Source organism: Zonotrichia leucophrys, chromosome 4A (genome assembly GCF_028769735.1).
Source record: "Zonotrichia leucophrys gambelii isolate GWCS_2022_RI chromosome 4A, RI_Zleu_2.0, whole genome shotgun sequence".
Taxonomy (NCBI): Eukaryota; Metazoa; Chordata; class Aves; order Passeriformes; family Passerellidae; genus Zonotrichia; species Zonotrichia leucophrys.
Genome location: NC_088174.1, coordinates 1,747,604 through 1,763,783, shown reverse-complemented (window position 1 = coordinate 1,763,783; position 16,180 = coordinate 1,747,604). Strand labels below are relative to the sequence as shown.

The 16,180-nt window shown below is 48.6% G+C and overlaps 1 protein-coding gene across 2 annotated transcripts in view; it reads right to left on the bottom strand.

The window, feature by feature from the left end:
- LOC135447866 (vascular endothelial growth factor receptor kdr-like) overlaps positions 1 to 16,180 on the bottom strand; it is a 132,329-nt gene that overhangs the window by 44,129 nt on the left and 72,020 nt on the right. For both annotated transcript variants that reach the window (XM_064713032.1, XM_064713033.1), the window contains exons 10-12: positions 13,590 to 13,740; positions 11,185 to 11,290; positions 3,478 to 3,586 (exon numbers count right to left, since the gene is read on the bottom strand). In XM_064713032.1, coding sequence (XP_064569102.1) covers positions 3,478 to 3,586; positions 11,185 to 11,290; positions 13,590 to 13,740 — 366 coding nt within the window. The remainder of the gene's footprint in view (positions 1 to 3,477; positions 3,587 to 11,184; positions 11,291 to 13,589; positions 13,741 to 16,180) is intronic.

The following is a 16,180-nucleotide window of genomic DNA, read 5'->3' as shown; positions in this document are numbered from 1 at the left end:
AATGGGGAGCCCCTCTATCTGGAGCAGTGGTGCTTGTCAGAAATCCTGTCAACACCTGGGAATGAGCAGTTTGGAGTGGCACAAACTCCTAGAACAGCCCAGCTCATCCATTGTTCTGCTATCTGAGAGCAGATTTTTATCTCCTGCTGGAAATGCAATATTTTCTTTCGGGCAGAAATCTTTAACTCCATTTTTCTCAGTTGTTTTGGCAATCAGATAAACCCTTGAAAAAAGGGCTATGGTTATTATTTGTTATTCTTATCATAATTCATTTATATTCCCAGAACATTCTGAGTTTTCAGATGGGTGGGATCCCAGTTTGCTGAACGCGGTGCAGTCAGACAAAGGCTGGAATTTGATTTACTCTGGACCTGCAGCTCTGTGGAGCTGCCCTTTCCAAGGTGCAGAGCAGAGATTAGACATTAAATGACATTAAATGACATTAAGTGACACTTGTCCATGGCAGAGAATCCCTGCAGGAGACACCAGGGCAGCTTTTCCCTGCACTGGGGAGTTTGCAGCCTGCTGGGAATGTCCTTTGGAGCTGGACAATGACATCTCTGAGCATCTGGTGGCTCATCCAAGGCTTAAATGGGAACTCTGCAGTCAGAGCAGGGGTGGGAAAGGCAGGCAGGGGTCAAATCTTGATTGGATTGACACAAAACAAAAATCCTGGAGTAGGAGTTGGGCCAGGACACGATGGATAAATGCCTTCAGGAGAGACTGCAGAGGGACAGGGACAGCCAGGACATCTGCAGGAGGGGCTGCCACTGCATCATGAGATTTCTCATCACTCTGGACCCCTTATAAGGTTTGGATTCTGAGTGATCTCCAAACTCTGCTGACCCCTCATGAAATGAACTCTGCTGGCAGAGAAATGATTTAAAAATAGAGCCCAGTGCTAATTCTGGTGTCCGTGGGAGTTTTTGTGGGGGTTCTGCAGTGGAAGAACAAAATGGTTGCTGACAATTATTCCACAGGGATAAATTAATTTTTCTGAAATGAAGGTTGTGGTGGTGAAAACATCAGACTGAAGTGAGCACATCCCCAGAGAGCAGCCTGGACAACACCTGAGGAAGTGTCCCTGGAACACTCTGCCATGTCCTGGGAAAACATCTCAGCCCTGCCCCAGTGGAACAGGGATTTCAGGGAGTTCAGCCTCTGTGCCATCCTCAGATTTATCACCAGGGACAAGTGAGTTAATTCCAGTTCAGCCAGAAGGTCTGAAAGCAGCTCAAGGAGCAGCTGCTGGTTTGTTGGTAGGAGACAAGGGGAGAGCAGGTCTTTAAAATCAGCAAATTGCTGAATGAATGGAGGGGTGCCACACTTGGAGCTGCTTTGCAGAGAGCTGTGAAATGCTACAAACATTTCCCAGATGCCCCAAAGTTTCACATGTGGCTCGTGCTCTCAAGCTCTACCCCAGCCTTCAGCTCAGCCCTGAGCTTTGACCTGCCCACAATGAACCTCCTCACACCCATAAAGTGACCAGCTCAGAGCCTTGTGCTGTGGGGCCTCCTCTGCCTGGAACCTCTCAGGCCATCCCTGGATGTCCCTCAACACTGAGACAGGAGAAAGCTCCTGGGCACAGTAACCTGGAGCTGCCCCAGCTGTTCCAGGTGTGAGGGTGACCTGCAGAGCTGTGCCCACAGCCTGGCCCTGCTGGAGCAGCTCTCAGAGAGGACCCTCCATGGAGGAAGCCCACAGCAGGCACTGCTGCTGCTCACTGCTGCAGCATGACCTAGTTTAGCACCAGGACAGCCACATTTAGAAAGTTTTCATTCCTTTCTAATTCATAAACACAACTATTTTTAAATATAGCACTTCCAAAAGCCAGTCATGCTTGGTCAGCATTTGCCTCTTCCCCAGAGTGGTGCAGACTCCCAGTTTTCCTTCCCAGGCTGGAACACATCTGCCTGTTCACCTCCTGCTCTGCTTGGGTGAATGGAGACATCCCCACCAGAACCACTGTCAGTAATTTCACCCAGTGATTCATTTCCTTCATCATTCAAACTGCATGATTAAACCACTTGTGTCTCAAAACATTGCTAGATGGATCTTCAAATAAAAAATTTGAAATATTACCTCACTGTGGGCGGAAAAAAAAAACCCCTACATAACTTTATAATTAAAATAAACCAGAGTTGTGCAAGGTGCATGGATGATCTAACCCTTTGGATCTGACCTTATGCTCCTGGCTTATTTCTTTGGGTTTAGTCACCAGTGTGCAGTTCTGTGTTCAGTTGGATAACCCACCCAGACACAGCAGCTGGCAGAATTCCCAGCAGGACACAACACTTGGAAGGGGTGAGGTGGAAAATTAATGGCTGGTCTTCAGCCTGCCTTGGACATCATGGAGACCTCTTATACCTGAGCTGTGTCTCCCAAAAATGCACCTTGAAGGGCATTTCCCTGAGTAAATGAGAGTTACAATGTTGGGAAATATCTTTTGGAGGCTGAAAGCATCTCCTGTCTCCTGTCACCTCTAATGGAGGTGAAATCTTTGCCCTCCATGGCTCCTGCTTCATTATTGTTGGATGGCATTTTTCTGTTGGCATTGTGTAACACCAATGGGAACAGTGTTTGGTGAGCCCTTTTTTGGCTGGAGGGATTTGAAAGGTGCTGGATTCCTTTGGAGCAATGGAGTCAAACAAGCCAGGAGGGAGGAGAGGCACAGGAGTGCAGATCCCTGCCACGAGCGAGCTCTGCCCTCCCAATTTGTTCATGGGCAAGGAACCAAGCAGTGAGAATCAGACATTTACTTTCCAGGACACTTCTGCACTCTTTGTTCTAAAAATCGATATTTTGATGCAAATCCTGGCAGCCAGCATCCACTCATCCAGAAAGTGAGCACAGAAACGTTTCAGTTTGTTCTGGGTGAGCTCTTGAACGAGGCTGTCCCTGGACTCTCCTCTCTTTTTGAACTGCCATCTCTCCTGAAAGCATGATGTAGATGTTGATCTCACTGCTAAAGAATCCCTGTGCTGAAAGGTTAAGTGGATATTTGTTTGCATTTGTGTTCTTTGGAGAACCTCCTCCCTGCACCAAGGGCACTGCAGAGGCCCAGGCAGGGCTCCAATGTCACAGTGCCACCAGCCTGGACCAGGCTGCATCCTGGCCTTGCTCACCTTTGTGTGCCTGCTGATTTCCTTGGGGAACAACCCTTCTCCCGGCTCAGGGACAGGCTCCAGGCCTCTGAACACCACAAAGGCTTCAGCTTTGCCAGAGGTTTCCCAAGGACAGCTCTCAAATGTCACCAGTGCTGCTTTAAGGCACAGAGAGGGACTTGGGGCTGCAGCTGCAAAGGGCAAAGAGCCATCGGGGCTGGACACGTCCAACCTGCCTTGGGTGGGGTGAGGAGCCTGGGATTGCTCCAACAAAACAACACACAGGGATGGCCAGGAGCCTGAAGCAGCCCTCAGCAGGCTCCCAGGGAGCTGAGAGCAGCAGCAGTGCCCGTGGGGAGGTGTTGGTGCTCACCTGACACGTAGAAGGCGATGCTCCGCTCCTCCTCGCCCACCTTGTTGGCAGCCACGCAGTAATAGACCCCCGAGGCACTGCTGTCCTCCATGCTGAGGGTGCTCACCACCTGCCCACAGAGAGAACACAAGGAATGCCTCTGAGGGTGGGTGAGGGCAGAAAAGCTGTTAGGAAAGTTGTTTCTAGTTAATAATGGGTGAAAGTCCCAGACAAGTGCTGCTACTTGGTTTTTGTCTCTCAGCATCTCAGCCCAGCTAATTCTCTTCCCTCATTCCTAAACCTTACCCTTCCTTTTTCCCTGTCTTACCCATGAAAAACAGGGACCTGCCAAGGTCTTTGTGGGACAACATCAAGGAGAAAGCTGAAGGGAAGGGCCTGGAGGATCCAACCAAACACAGTCCCACAGCCATCTCTTCCCTTTGCTGCTTTTCAGCTCTGGGCTGTGTGGGGAATGTCCACATATCCATAGGTAATTCCTATGGATGTGGTACAATATTGCAGCATTTTGTTTTTCCCCTCAGAGAAGGGAGGGAATGATGTGGCCCCTTTGTGCTGGGAGCCCCTTGATCCCAAACCCTTCCTTGGAGCTGCACAGGAGTGGTTCAGTGAGAAGGGAACTCTGCAGAAGCTGCCAGGGCTGGAACATTTGGCAAATACAGAAAGGGAGAATTGTGGGGAAGGTAGGAGCACTTGTCCTGAGCTTCACCACACCAGAACACAAGGGGGTTCTGTCACTCCTGGGGCTGAGCTCCTTAAGAACTTGTGCTCCTTAAACCTGCCAAGGCCCAGCCATGTACCCTGTCCCTGTCAGTGCAGCCTCTCAGGCTCCCACAGGAACATCCACAGACCAAGCCTTTAATTATTCCTTGTATTCCTTTGGAGTGGGAGCAGGAAAACAGGCCCTGAGCCACCAAGACAGAGATGTTCCTGCAGGATTCCTCTGCTTCCCCTGCAGCCATTCACCTGAGGAGCTCTGAGCCCTCACATTTGGAACAAATATCACTTTCTTTGCCATCCTCTCTAAGGCCTTTGAGAATCAAAACTTATAACACCCTCTGGCCCTTTGTCCTTATCTCCAGAGAGCTCTTTGAAGTGCACAGAAGCATCTCTGGACTTTCTTTTTAATATCCTAAACTAAACTCACACAAGACATTCCTTTACCCCTCCTAAAGCTGCTCTATGAGAGTGTCTAGAGCTGTGTGGGATGAATTTTCTGAGTTATTTAAGATTTGCTGAGAGCTGGCACTTTAAATCCTGCAGGGAAATGAGTTCCAAAGGTTTTGATCCCATGTGCATTTGCCATTCTGATGGTGAGCATTTGCAGCAGAATAAGGGCTGAGTAGAAAAGTCTTCACTTTTCATGGTAAGAATGGGGAACCCCCAAATTTAGGGGTGCAAAAGGAAAGCAGCAAACCCAACTCCCTCTGGTGTCCAGCACAGCAAGAGCTGTGCAGTCCTGAGTGATTTATGATGTGAAAAGAGCTCTGCCTTGGCTATAAAACCAGCCTGGCCATAGGAGCAGCCTGCTCCTCCTCCTGCTGCTGGTCCGGAGCAGTGGCCCAGAGCCATGGGCTGGGAAGGAGCTCATGTCCAGAGCCCTGAGCAGCACTCTGGAATTCCTGCTGAACCAGGACCAACATCCCCCTCCTCATGGCTGCTGGAGCTGAGCATTTCATGTTTGGGAAAAGCAAAAGCCAATATAAATGTACGTGCTGAGGACAGGACGGGATACATTTGGACAGCTTTTAACAGCAATTAGTCTTCCTAAGTGACAGCTCTAGCTGGGAAGTGCAGGATAACACTGCAGAGCCAGGCAAAATCATAAAATATCCATTCTGGGACATGTCCAAAGTGTTAGGGGTGACACTGTGGCTCTTCTAAACACTGATGCAATGCCTCAAGCTGCTTGGTGGCCCAGAGGTAAATGCTCATGAGCACACACACAGACAGATGCTGATATCTCCAGCTCCATAACTCAGGAAAAGTCTGGCAGGACAGTGGGAAAACAGAAAAAGAAAAAAAAAAAGAGCAAATAGCTATCCTGAGACCTCATTGGAGCTAATCTCAGTTGTGTCTAGATATGAAGGTGAGAAAGATGGTAAATGACAGTGGGAAACAATCTGGGGACAAATTCTCGGGGGAACAAAACTACTGAGAAATAAAGAAAAAAAAACCAAACCAAACTACTGAGGAATAGAGAGAAAGTAATTGTCTTGTTTGGATGCTCTGGTCACTGTTGTGCACTTGGATCCCAAACCCTTACACACCTGGCTCCCGAGATCAGGCACTTCCCTGCCTGGGCCCACAGCTGGCACCTCCCAGAGCCCTCCAAACTGTGACTTTTAAACCAACAGCACCCAGCAGAGACCTACATGTGATCCCAGAGCTGGCAATTCAGGATTTTGAGTGATTTTCTTGTAAGATGAATCCCTTGCAATCATTCTATATCAACCTTTCACTCCAGCTGTGTGCTCCTGGGTAAATCCCTCAGCCTGGGAGCCCAGTTATCTTTCCAACATCTGAAGTAAAGTTCTCAGTGGTCAAACTAACCTAATCCTGGTTGGTTTGGTAGCTGAAATTTGAAATCTGTGTGTGTTTGGTCACAGTGGCAGGTTGGGATAAGGATTTTGTTCTTATAAATGCCATCCTTAATGAAAAAATGGTTTCAACTTGAGCACCCAAACTCAGGGATCTTTTCCCATTATTAACAGTGCAAACTGTTGGAGCACAATCCCAGAATCTGGGGACCTTTAGCAGACAGTGGAAAAATTCTGAGGGGATAATCCCTGTGTGTGCTCAGTCTCTGCACCTGGAGAAGTATTTTCCACTCCTGGAATCGTAGCCAGGGTAGAAAAGCTGGAGACATGTTGGAGTGAGTCCAGAGGAGACCACAGAGCTGCTCCAGGGCTGGAGCCGGGCAGGGAGAGCTGGGGGTGCTCACCTGGACAGGAGCAGCTCCAGGGAGGGCTCAGAGCCCTGCCAGGGCCTGAAGGGGCTCCAGGAGAGCTGCAGAGGGGCTGGGGACAAGGATGGAGGGACAGGACACAGGGAATGGCTCCCACTGCCAGAGGGCAGGGATGGATGGGATATTGGGAATTGGGAATTGTTCCCTGGCAGGGTGGGCAGGCCCTGGCACAGGTGCCCACCCTGGATCCCTGGCAGTGCCCAAGAGAACCTGGGACAGTGGAAGGTGTCCCTACCATGGCAGGGGTGGCACTGGAGGGTCTCTGAGTCCCTCACACCCCAAACCCCTCTGGGACTGAGTCCATGATCAAGGCAGGGCTCACCCCACAGCTGCTTCTCAGAAAACCCAGAGTGCAGCACTCTCTGCTGAGCTGGATAATGATTGATGGGAAACCTGCAATTGCCTTAAAATTTTGTGCCTCTGCACTGAAAATGCCATCAAGGAACTATTCAGAGGCTGGAAATGTGCAGTTTCCAGCTTCCCTGGCCCTGTGAGCAGCAGTGACAAGGGGCTGTCCCACCCTCAGCTCCTGTGCAGGCAGTGCAGGCACGAGGCTAATTAATAACAAATTATTGGCATGTCGTGTCTAGACATCTTCCTAGATGGGATTCTGGGAGTTCACTGCAAACCAGACACATCCCTGCGTTGCCTGGGCTGGATTTGGAATTAAGGACTCCATTTCCTATGACTTAACCTAAAGGCCACCCAATACTGCGAGCCCAAGGAAGGGATTATTAGCTAATAAATAATTACTAGGAAAGAATAAACTAAGTTTAAAGCTCAATAATCAAAGGAATAAAATGAATGATTTCTGAAGAACAGCTCTGACAAGTAAATAGAGCTTGCTGCTGGGAAAACTCCTGATGGAGTAGTTCAATAAAGTCCATATGTAATGTTCTCAAACTGATAAAAATAAGTTATTTTAGAAGCAGCCAAATAACATTCCCCAGCCATGCACTGTGAGTGTTTTAAGACATCTTGTAGTAAGGACAGAGCAACGAGACCTTTCTTAGGCTGGAGCCAGCATGAATTAATATCTCTTGTTATTGCTTGCTTTCTCTTTCCTTTGTCTACCCCTCCCCACCCCAGAGCTGCAGTTAACAATCCTTCTTCTTTCACTTCGTTAGCTCTCCGTGGGCAGGATGAGGAGAGCAAAACGTGGGTGGAAAACTTCTCAGCTGTCTGACTGTGGCAGGGCTGGGCTGGAGGTGGCTGCAGGGAGATGGAATTACAGAACTTGAGCAGGGAGCCTGCACAGAAAGCACTCAGCTCACTGCTAATCCATCCTCTGGAGTGGCACACACAGCACTTGTTTGCACAGCCTGACAGTGCTGAGCCAGGGCTGGAGTTCATTCACTCAAAACATGCTAAAGGATGGGCTGAGCATGAGTGAGGAGAGAGGCTGGGGCTGCCTGAGAACTGCCAGCCTTGCTCCCATCTCTGGCAGGGGCTGGGAAAGGGGAAGGGGAGCAGCCAGTGCCTTCCTCGGGGTGAGCAGAGCTGGGAGGTCAGGGAAGCTGCTGGGCTGGGCTGGGGACTGGGGTTAACTGTGGCCTGGAGGGACCGATCACCCTCCAGCCCCTGGAGCAGGTGGGTAAATCCTGCCTGGTCCTGAGCAATCACCACCCCTGCTCCTTCCTCCAGTGACTGCAGAGTTTTTGTTTTTGTTGTTCCTTCAGGAGGTCAAAACTTGGCATTTTTTGGGTCGGTTTTCCTGAGTGGTTGTGAATTTAGGAGGTCAGGGAATTTGACAAAGGGCAGTTCTGCTGTCCCTGCTGCTGGCCAGGCTCTCACCAGACCCACCAAGGACAGCTCCTGTGCCTGGGCAGTGCCTGACACACCCGGGCTGACCCCAGGGAGTGGCTGCAGTGTCCCAACCCTGTCCCTGTGCTGTCCCCTTCCTGGCACAGCCTGGGGTGACAGGGCTGGAGAAGCTCCTGGAAGTGACAGATTTGAACAGCCTGCCTGAGCTGCTCACACACTTCTCACCACACACATCCCACTGCTCTAATGGAGACTTTTTGTTCCTTCAGGAGGTCTAAACTTGGCATTTTTGGGTCAGTTTTCTTGAGCGGTTGTGAATTTCACCAGCAGAAACACCCACGTGGCCTGGCCACTCTCATATAGACATGAAAGGGAGAAAAGAGATGAAAAGAACCCCCCAGAGAGAGCTGAATTATGCATGAGTCTTGCTATTCCCTTCTCCTGGTCCCAAGCTCAGGCCAGTTTGTTATTTTGCTAACAGGAAAGAAAATAAAATAGCAACCTAGCTCCTTGTGACTTGAAAAGTCAGGCAATTCCTGCAGTCACGGGTGTTACACCTGGTGTGAAAAAGCAGATTCAGAGGAGCCCTGCAGTGCTTTAACTCCCAAAGTGAGGAGCTCAGAGTGGAAATGAAACTATCACAGTGCAACTGCCTCAACTGTGTGACCATTTCATTGGTCACTGTTGGACCAAAACTTCACTGAAGTGCATCAATACCTGAACCATAACCTCATGCTTCTCCTCAGGAGTGAGATTCAGGCTTAGGAAGGCAGGAGGGGCTGAAATCCACTTCTCTGTCTGTGGAACACTCATGGAATAATCATGATGAGGATGATGGCAGGAGAGCTCAATTTTACATGGCACTTCTGTCAGGAGATGTCTGAAGAGCTTCATGTGATCAAAGAGCACCAGGGGTTTGCAGGAAAAACCTGTGCTTGCTGCCCTGCCAGCTTGCTTTGGGCAAACTTCTGGATCTGGTGATTCCAGGGGAGTTATTCCATATTTTTAGCAGCTCTAAACAGTTAATGCAAGTTTCCACATGTGGCTGGACCAGCTTTTATTGCCTCAGCTCCCAAGGGTGAACTCTTGGGTGCTGACAAATCCTAGAGCCCAGATGAATTCCACCTTCTGGAACTCCAGTGCTCATGGGACAGCTCAAATCCCAGTTCCTAACAAAGCTCCTGAAAGCTCAGCCTCCAGCATCTTTATTTTTTCATCTCCTTGGTCAGTGTAGGTGAATTACTTGCTGGGACATGGTGGGAATGGATTGGGCTGGTTCCTGTCTGTTCCGTTCCTTTTTCCTCAGAGACTTTAAAAAAATTTATATTCTATAATATAAAGACTCCAATTATCACAGTCTGGAACTTCAGAAAGGGGGAAGGAGAAGAACTGTCTGCAATGTAAGCAGGGAGTGAAACCTGAGATTCCTAGAATTTAGTTATATTAATTTGAATAAATCTTAATCAGGACATAAAAGTTAATAGGAAGCACCTCAGACTGTGTTTTCAGCCAGGCAGAAAAAGAATGAGTATGCTATAAATTGTAAAATTATGTAGCTCCTAACTTTAGTAATGAAATATGTAAAAGTTGATTATATATATATATGGAGAGAAACAGTAGCTCTGAGAGTCTCAAAGCTCTTGTCAGCCCATGCAGCAACCAAAAAGTCTTAGAAAAAGAAGAAACTTTGAAGGTAAATGTCACCAACCTCCATTTTTATAAATAATTAGCACTTTTAGGGGGTTGCTTTTACCTAAGATGTAAAATTCTTAAAGAATACATTAAAGCCAGAGCTTAAGGGGCACTATGCCATCTAAATAAATCCAATTTATAAATATCTCCCAGCAATGGAAAAACTCAGGAATGGGAGGTGAACACTGATTTTCTCCTTCCCAGCCCAAGCTCCATGTTTTCAGAGCTCTGGTTTGGATTATGTTTAGAACTGGAAAGTCTCCTGAGAAAGAGCAGATGGCTGAGGCACTGATCCTGCCAGATGCTGATTTAGTCTGGAGCCAGTCCAGGAGAGCACTTTAGCTTTGTGCTTAACTTTAAGCACGGGACTAACTCAAGGATTCTCCTGTGCTCAAAGCTGAGCCAGGACTGGATCCAGCACCCTGCAGGATCAGACACTGAACCATCTGGGACATCCACCTCCAAACCTGGAGCTGCAAACCCACTGCAAGTCCAGCAGGTGATCCCAGCCAGAGCCCAGCAGAGCCAGGAGGCCCCAAATCCACAGCACATTCCCAGCCCGGATGTGTGGAACACCAGCCAGTGTCACCACAGGCACCTGGGGACACTGAACAGGGAATCCCACAGGGATCTCTGCATTCACACAGGCAGGGTGATCCCAGGGCTGTTGGAAGGGGGAGCAGGCAGGGAAGTGTCCAAGGAAGGTTCTCCCTCCTTCATTGTTCCAGGGAAGTGGCTTCAAGCTGAGAGCTGCACACTGGAAATCAGAGCAGGCACCTGTGGCACTGTGACCACACCTGGGAGTGGAGGAAACAGGGCAGGACAAAGGGGGGCAGGACAAAGGGGGACAGGACAAAGAGGGGCAGGACAAAGGGGGACAGGACCAACAACTCCCCAAGTGTTTCATGAACTCAGAGTCCTTATCAGCGTTCACATCACGGCACTCCTCGAACTGAACCATTCTCACACTTTCTCAAGACTGAGGGAGTCACAGAAGATTTTGACCCAAAAGCCTTGGGAGAGTTTAAATAGGGTGGGTGACATCATTCCCAAACCTCAGCACTTGTGAACTTAAACAGCAGAGATCTGGGATGATCCCAGCACTGGGGAATTCCAAGCATGCAAAGAATCCTCAGCAGCTTGGGAACCACGAGCTGGGGGTGAGCATCCCTGACATCATCCCATCCCATCCCATCCCATCCCATCCCATCCCATCCCATCCCATCCCATCCCATCCCATCCCATCCCATCCCATCCCATCCCATCCCATCCCATCCCACACATACCTTTGGTTTATCCCCCTGCCTCATGGGGATGTTCTCAATGCTCCTGATCTTGTTTCCTATGACTGTGTTCTCTGAAACCACAAGTTTTGGCCCCTCAGGATTGCACCTGGAGGTGGAAAAGCAGAGATGGTGTTCAAGGTAAGCAGGGAGGTGTATTGGAGTGAGAAAATGTCAATTTTAGACAATAATCTTTGGTCTTAAATACTCCTAAGAACTGTTGCTGCTGGAGTCTGTTACATCTTTGTGAAATTCCTCCATTCCTTCTTTGCAACATTTCCAAATTATTTACAAGGCACCTTGACAGAGGCAAACAAAATCAGTGCATGACCAGCAATGAACTCCCCAATCTTTGCAAAGATTAGAAATGGAAAATACTGGGCAATTAATTAAATCATGTGAGTTTTATCTGGCTAATATAAGTTATATTTCCAAATTCAAAATGCCAGTCACTCCAAACTGAGGGGAGGTGGATGTTGCTGAGTGTCTGCTGTGCTCAGCTTCCAACAGGAAGTGTGGGCTGAGGGAGTAGAATGGATAAATATTTTATAAATAAATAAAGAAGGCCCCTTTAATGTTGCACATTCCACAGAAGACACTTTTCAATCTTCATTTTGGAAGATGGGCAAGGAGCAGAGTGTGGAACACATCACGTGGGAAGGTCCAACTGCACTAAGCAGAGACACAGCTCTTCTCATTGCTAGAAATGCAAAGGCTTTGAGCCCACCACGGGGTCTCAGGAGGTAAAATGGACTTTGACAGGGCTGATGCTGCAGAAAATCCCTCCACAAATCAGCCATGCCTTTGCCAGAGCCACACAAAGCACAGGGGCAACACCCTGGGCCAGGGGAGGGTTTGGTGCTCTCAGAGGGCCCTCATTAGAAGATCTTGAGGGACTTCCTGCAAGGCACAATCCTGTCCTGAGGATGAAGGGGGAAAGCTCAGAGGAAGTAAAATCACATCCCAGCTCTAAGGAACAATGCTGGTGCTCAGGGATTCAAAGGGCACTGCTGAGGCAGAGTGGGGGGAGAGAAAGAGAGAGAGAGAGGAAGTCAGACAACAGAAGGAAATGGGGGCTGTGTCATTTCCCACAGGAATCCTCCTCCAGCTTCTGCTGCAGCAAGATAAGGCTGCCCCTGGGGCCAGCAGAGGTAGAGCCACTCTGCAATTGTATTTAAATTGATAAGATCAGAGAGCCAGAAAGCTGCAGCAAGGGTTATGTGAGGTCCTTTGCCACCAGGTCACTGGTTTGGATCTGGCTGAATTCAGCACTCATGGCCAATTCTCTCCTCCTAGACAGAGAGGTCTGGAAAAGATTTCAGGTCACCTCTGTGGTTTTCCTAGAGGATGCAGAAGCTGTTTCCATGTGGTGTTTCCACCCTGGTTTCATTGAACTCCTCCCAGGCAGAGCCCTGTGCCTCCTGCTGCCCTGCAGTGCCCAAAGCCATGAGACCCCTGAGGTGATTCCTTTAGGAGCAGAGTAACTGGGGATGCCTCCCTGGGCACTCCCAAGCTCAGGCTGCACCACCCAACATCCCTGTGCTGTACAGAAATCCTGATTTTCCTGTCTCATGGCTTGCCATTCACAGCAACAAATGAGTGAGAAAATAAGCAATCCACTATCCAGTTATTTTCTCTCTTGCTTTCTAGATCTGTCTTCATTTTTATAAAGGGTGGAGAAGCTCATTTCACCCCTCTCACTGCAGGGAGGAGCTGAAGTGTCAGAATTGTGCAGGACCTGGCTCCTGCATGTGCCCAGGGGCTACCAGGGAAGTGATGGGCACCAGCCCAGGGCTCTCTCTGCAAGCCCCTGTGCTCAGGGAGCTGCAGGAGCAAAGGGAAAGTCTCCTCAGGCAAACCCCCAAAGGCATCCTGGTGTTCCCTGGCCTCCTTTCTCTCTGGCAGCTTTGCCCCAGTGACTTTGCTGCGTGTTCACACCTCAGCCTGCAGCACAGAAGGGTCCCCAGTAAGACACAATTCCTCTCCCAGCTTCAGGAACACCACAGGAGGCTGAGCCCAGATTGCAGAGTGAAGACAGCCCTTGGGAAGTGCCATGAATCCCATATGGATTTAAGGAAGCCAAGCCTTCAGCAGGTTTGTCTGGAAAAAGTGTGTTAGATCTGCCCACACATCCTGCTGGATTTCCTTTGTCAAATATTCACAGCATTCAGCAGGGCTAAGGAAAGTCAGAGGGCATTGCTGGTCAAGGTGAAGGAAAATTCAATGATCTTTAATCCCTTTAAACTTATTTAACACAATTCAGGTAATACACAAGGTGCACAAACAACCAGACACCAGCTGGGCTCAGAACCCTGGAGATCTTCACTCTGCTTGTGATTTTAGCTCAGATAATTAGGATGGATACCCAACAATTCAGGAGCATGTTCATCCATAAGGAAGTCACTTACAGGGTGCCTGTGAGGCTGCAGGGCTGCCACTTCCACTCAATCCTTGGCTCAGGATTCCCACTTGCTGTGCACTGGATTTTGTGTTTGCTTCTCAATTCCACCTTCACAACCTTATGAAAATCTGTTTCCTTTTCATAGATCTTGGGTCTCTCTAAAGACAAAAAAACCCACAAAATTCAAATGAGCAAATTTACATCCATAAAAGGTTTTGAAACATTTTGCTGGGAGAAGTGATGATCCAGTGAGGCTCCTGATGTTCTAGGGAATTCCCAGCAGTTCTGAAAATATATTCCTTCACAGAAACAAGGGTGTTGGTTGTGCTATGTCACAAAACACATTGCAATGCTACCACATTCATCCTAATCCCTTTCAAGCGTTGTTGGGGACCTGCTGAAATTCTGGAAAATTCATGCCATGGAACATCTCTTGGTCACATCTTGGCTGCAGGATCAGGATCAGTCCTGGAGTGTGGCAAAGTGGAATTGGAGGGGTGATGTCCCTTCCTGAGAGGAACCTTTACAAGCAGCTGCTTGAAAGTCACCAGGTCCTCAGGGTTTTGGGAAAAAACATCTTTTTCACCTGGAATCTTTCCTTTTCTATGTGTGTAATGTGCACTGGATGGAGGGGAGAAGACAGTGAGGAAAGAGTGGTGTGGGGAAAACACTTGGAGAGAAATGCCAAGAAATTCTCACCAAGCACGGTGAATGCCATTAAAAATGTCACGGCATTACTCACATCTGAAGGGGCCACAAGATCACACCCTCAGACTGGAAATCTCTCAAGAGCAAACTTTTTGTGACACTTTCAGGGCTGCTCGTTGCCAGCAGGAAAGAAATGCTTTGTCCTGTCTCCTTGCAGCTCCCACGGGAAGGCACGAAAGGAGAGAGAACGGGAAAAAAGCCCCAAAGTGAACTGAACTTTCACTAACCTCACACAGGGTGGCTTTGGGGCTGGGGTGAAAGCACAGGCTCTTCCCTTGTGCAGACAGCTCTGCCCATCCCTGGCCATATCTCTTTGTCTGCTTCTCATAACAGGAAATCAAACAGATTTATTGGTGGGGTCCCTCTGTGGGACACCCCTGTGCAGCCAAGAGGGGCTGCTCTGCACCGAGGCCTTCTGACAAGCTGGGAAGTGAATGGAGATTAGATTTCTATTTTTCGGGCTAACTTATTTTTTCTGCTGTCAGAAGGGCCCCAGATATGTAAATATGAGCTATTGCCCACCTCATCAATCTTGAGCCCTTTCCCTCTTTTTTTTTAAATAGTTTTTTTCTGTCTTCCAGCCCTCTTAGGAGAGGACTGACCAGGCTGATCCCGTGTCTTGCTGGGACTCTCACTTGGCATTTCTCATGGTTCAGGCTCTGAAAGATCTTCTGACCTCACCAATGCCTGAAAACACATCAGTATTTCCTTCTCCACCCCATGGAAGCATTGACTGGAGTAGGTTCAGTCATATCCCATCCTGTCATAAAACACTGGCAGTTCAAAGGACCTTCAGGAGGTCCTGATTAACATTTCCCCTGAGGAACCCAAATGCTGGCCCCTGCTTGCTGTGGCTCTCCTTGAGCTGAGCCATAGGATCCCAAATGCTTGGAGATTCCTGAGCAACTCACACGACAAACTGTTGGGACCAACAGTGAATTTCCTTACCTAGCATCTCATTTCCCATCAATAAATTATTTCTGATCATAAAAGTAATTCTGTAAATTCTCCCTGGAGGGGGAGCACATTTTTTATTATCTCAGACATTTCTCTTTTTATCTGAAATCCTGTGCTCAACATGTCTGGCCTGACCTCCCAAGTGTGATTGCACTTGAAGAAAGGCTCCAAGTTCAGTGTGAAAGGTTACACAAGTGATGTGTGAAAGGTTACTCAAGTGTTGTTGTTTGGGCTGTAAAAACAAAGCTTCACACACTTGGGCAGGGGGACTGGTGTTTGTGTGTGTGAAAGAGCATGAGGAGACAAGGACTGATTACAGTCATTTAATATCAGCACATTTTTCTATATTCTTGGTTGACTGTCATTTAAATTGTTCTTCTAAAAAAGAAATAATAATTAAACTTGCTCCATCTCTAACAAGAACATACATGACTGAGGAGTGAATTCTTCATGCCACAATTATAGCACTATTAAATATGACTTGAGACCTAAAATGAGTCCAAATGATTCATCAATCAAAATAATCATTATTTATGATCAAGCAATTATTTTTTTAAGTGTGAGGGGAAACGCCTCCCCATCTGTCTTCCACATGACACAGGTGGGGTGGTGCCTGATTGTGGGCACAAATTCAGGGACTGAAGAACTTTGCCAAGTGTCTGTGCCTTTCCCCTGCAGAGGGGGTGGTGGAGGTGGTGTCACCCTGCAGGTGACCCTGCTCACCTGTACAGGATGGGGACAGACCCCTGCAGGTGACCCTGCTCACCTGTACAGGATGGGGACAGCCCTGCAGGTGACCCTGCTCACCTGTACAGGATGGGGACAGGGACAGGCCCTGCAGGTGACCCTGCTCACCTGTACAGGATGGGGACAGCCCTGCAGGTGACCCTGCTCACCTGTACAGGACAGGGACAGGCCCTGCAGGTGACCCTG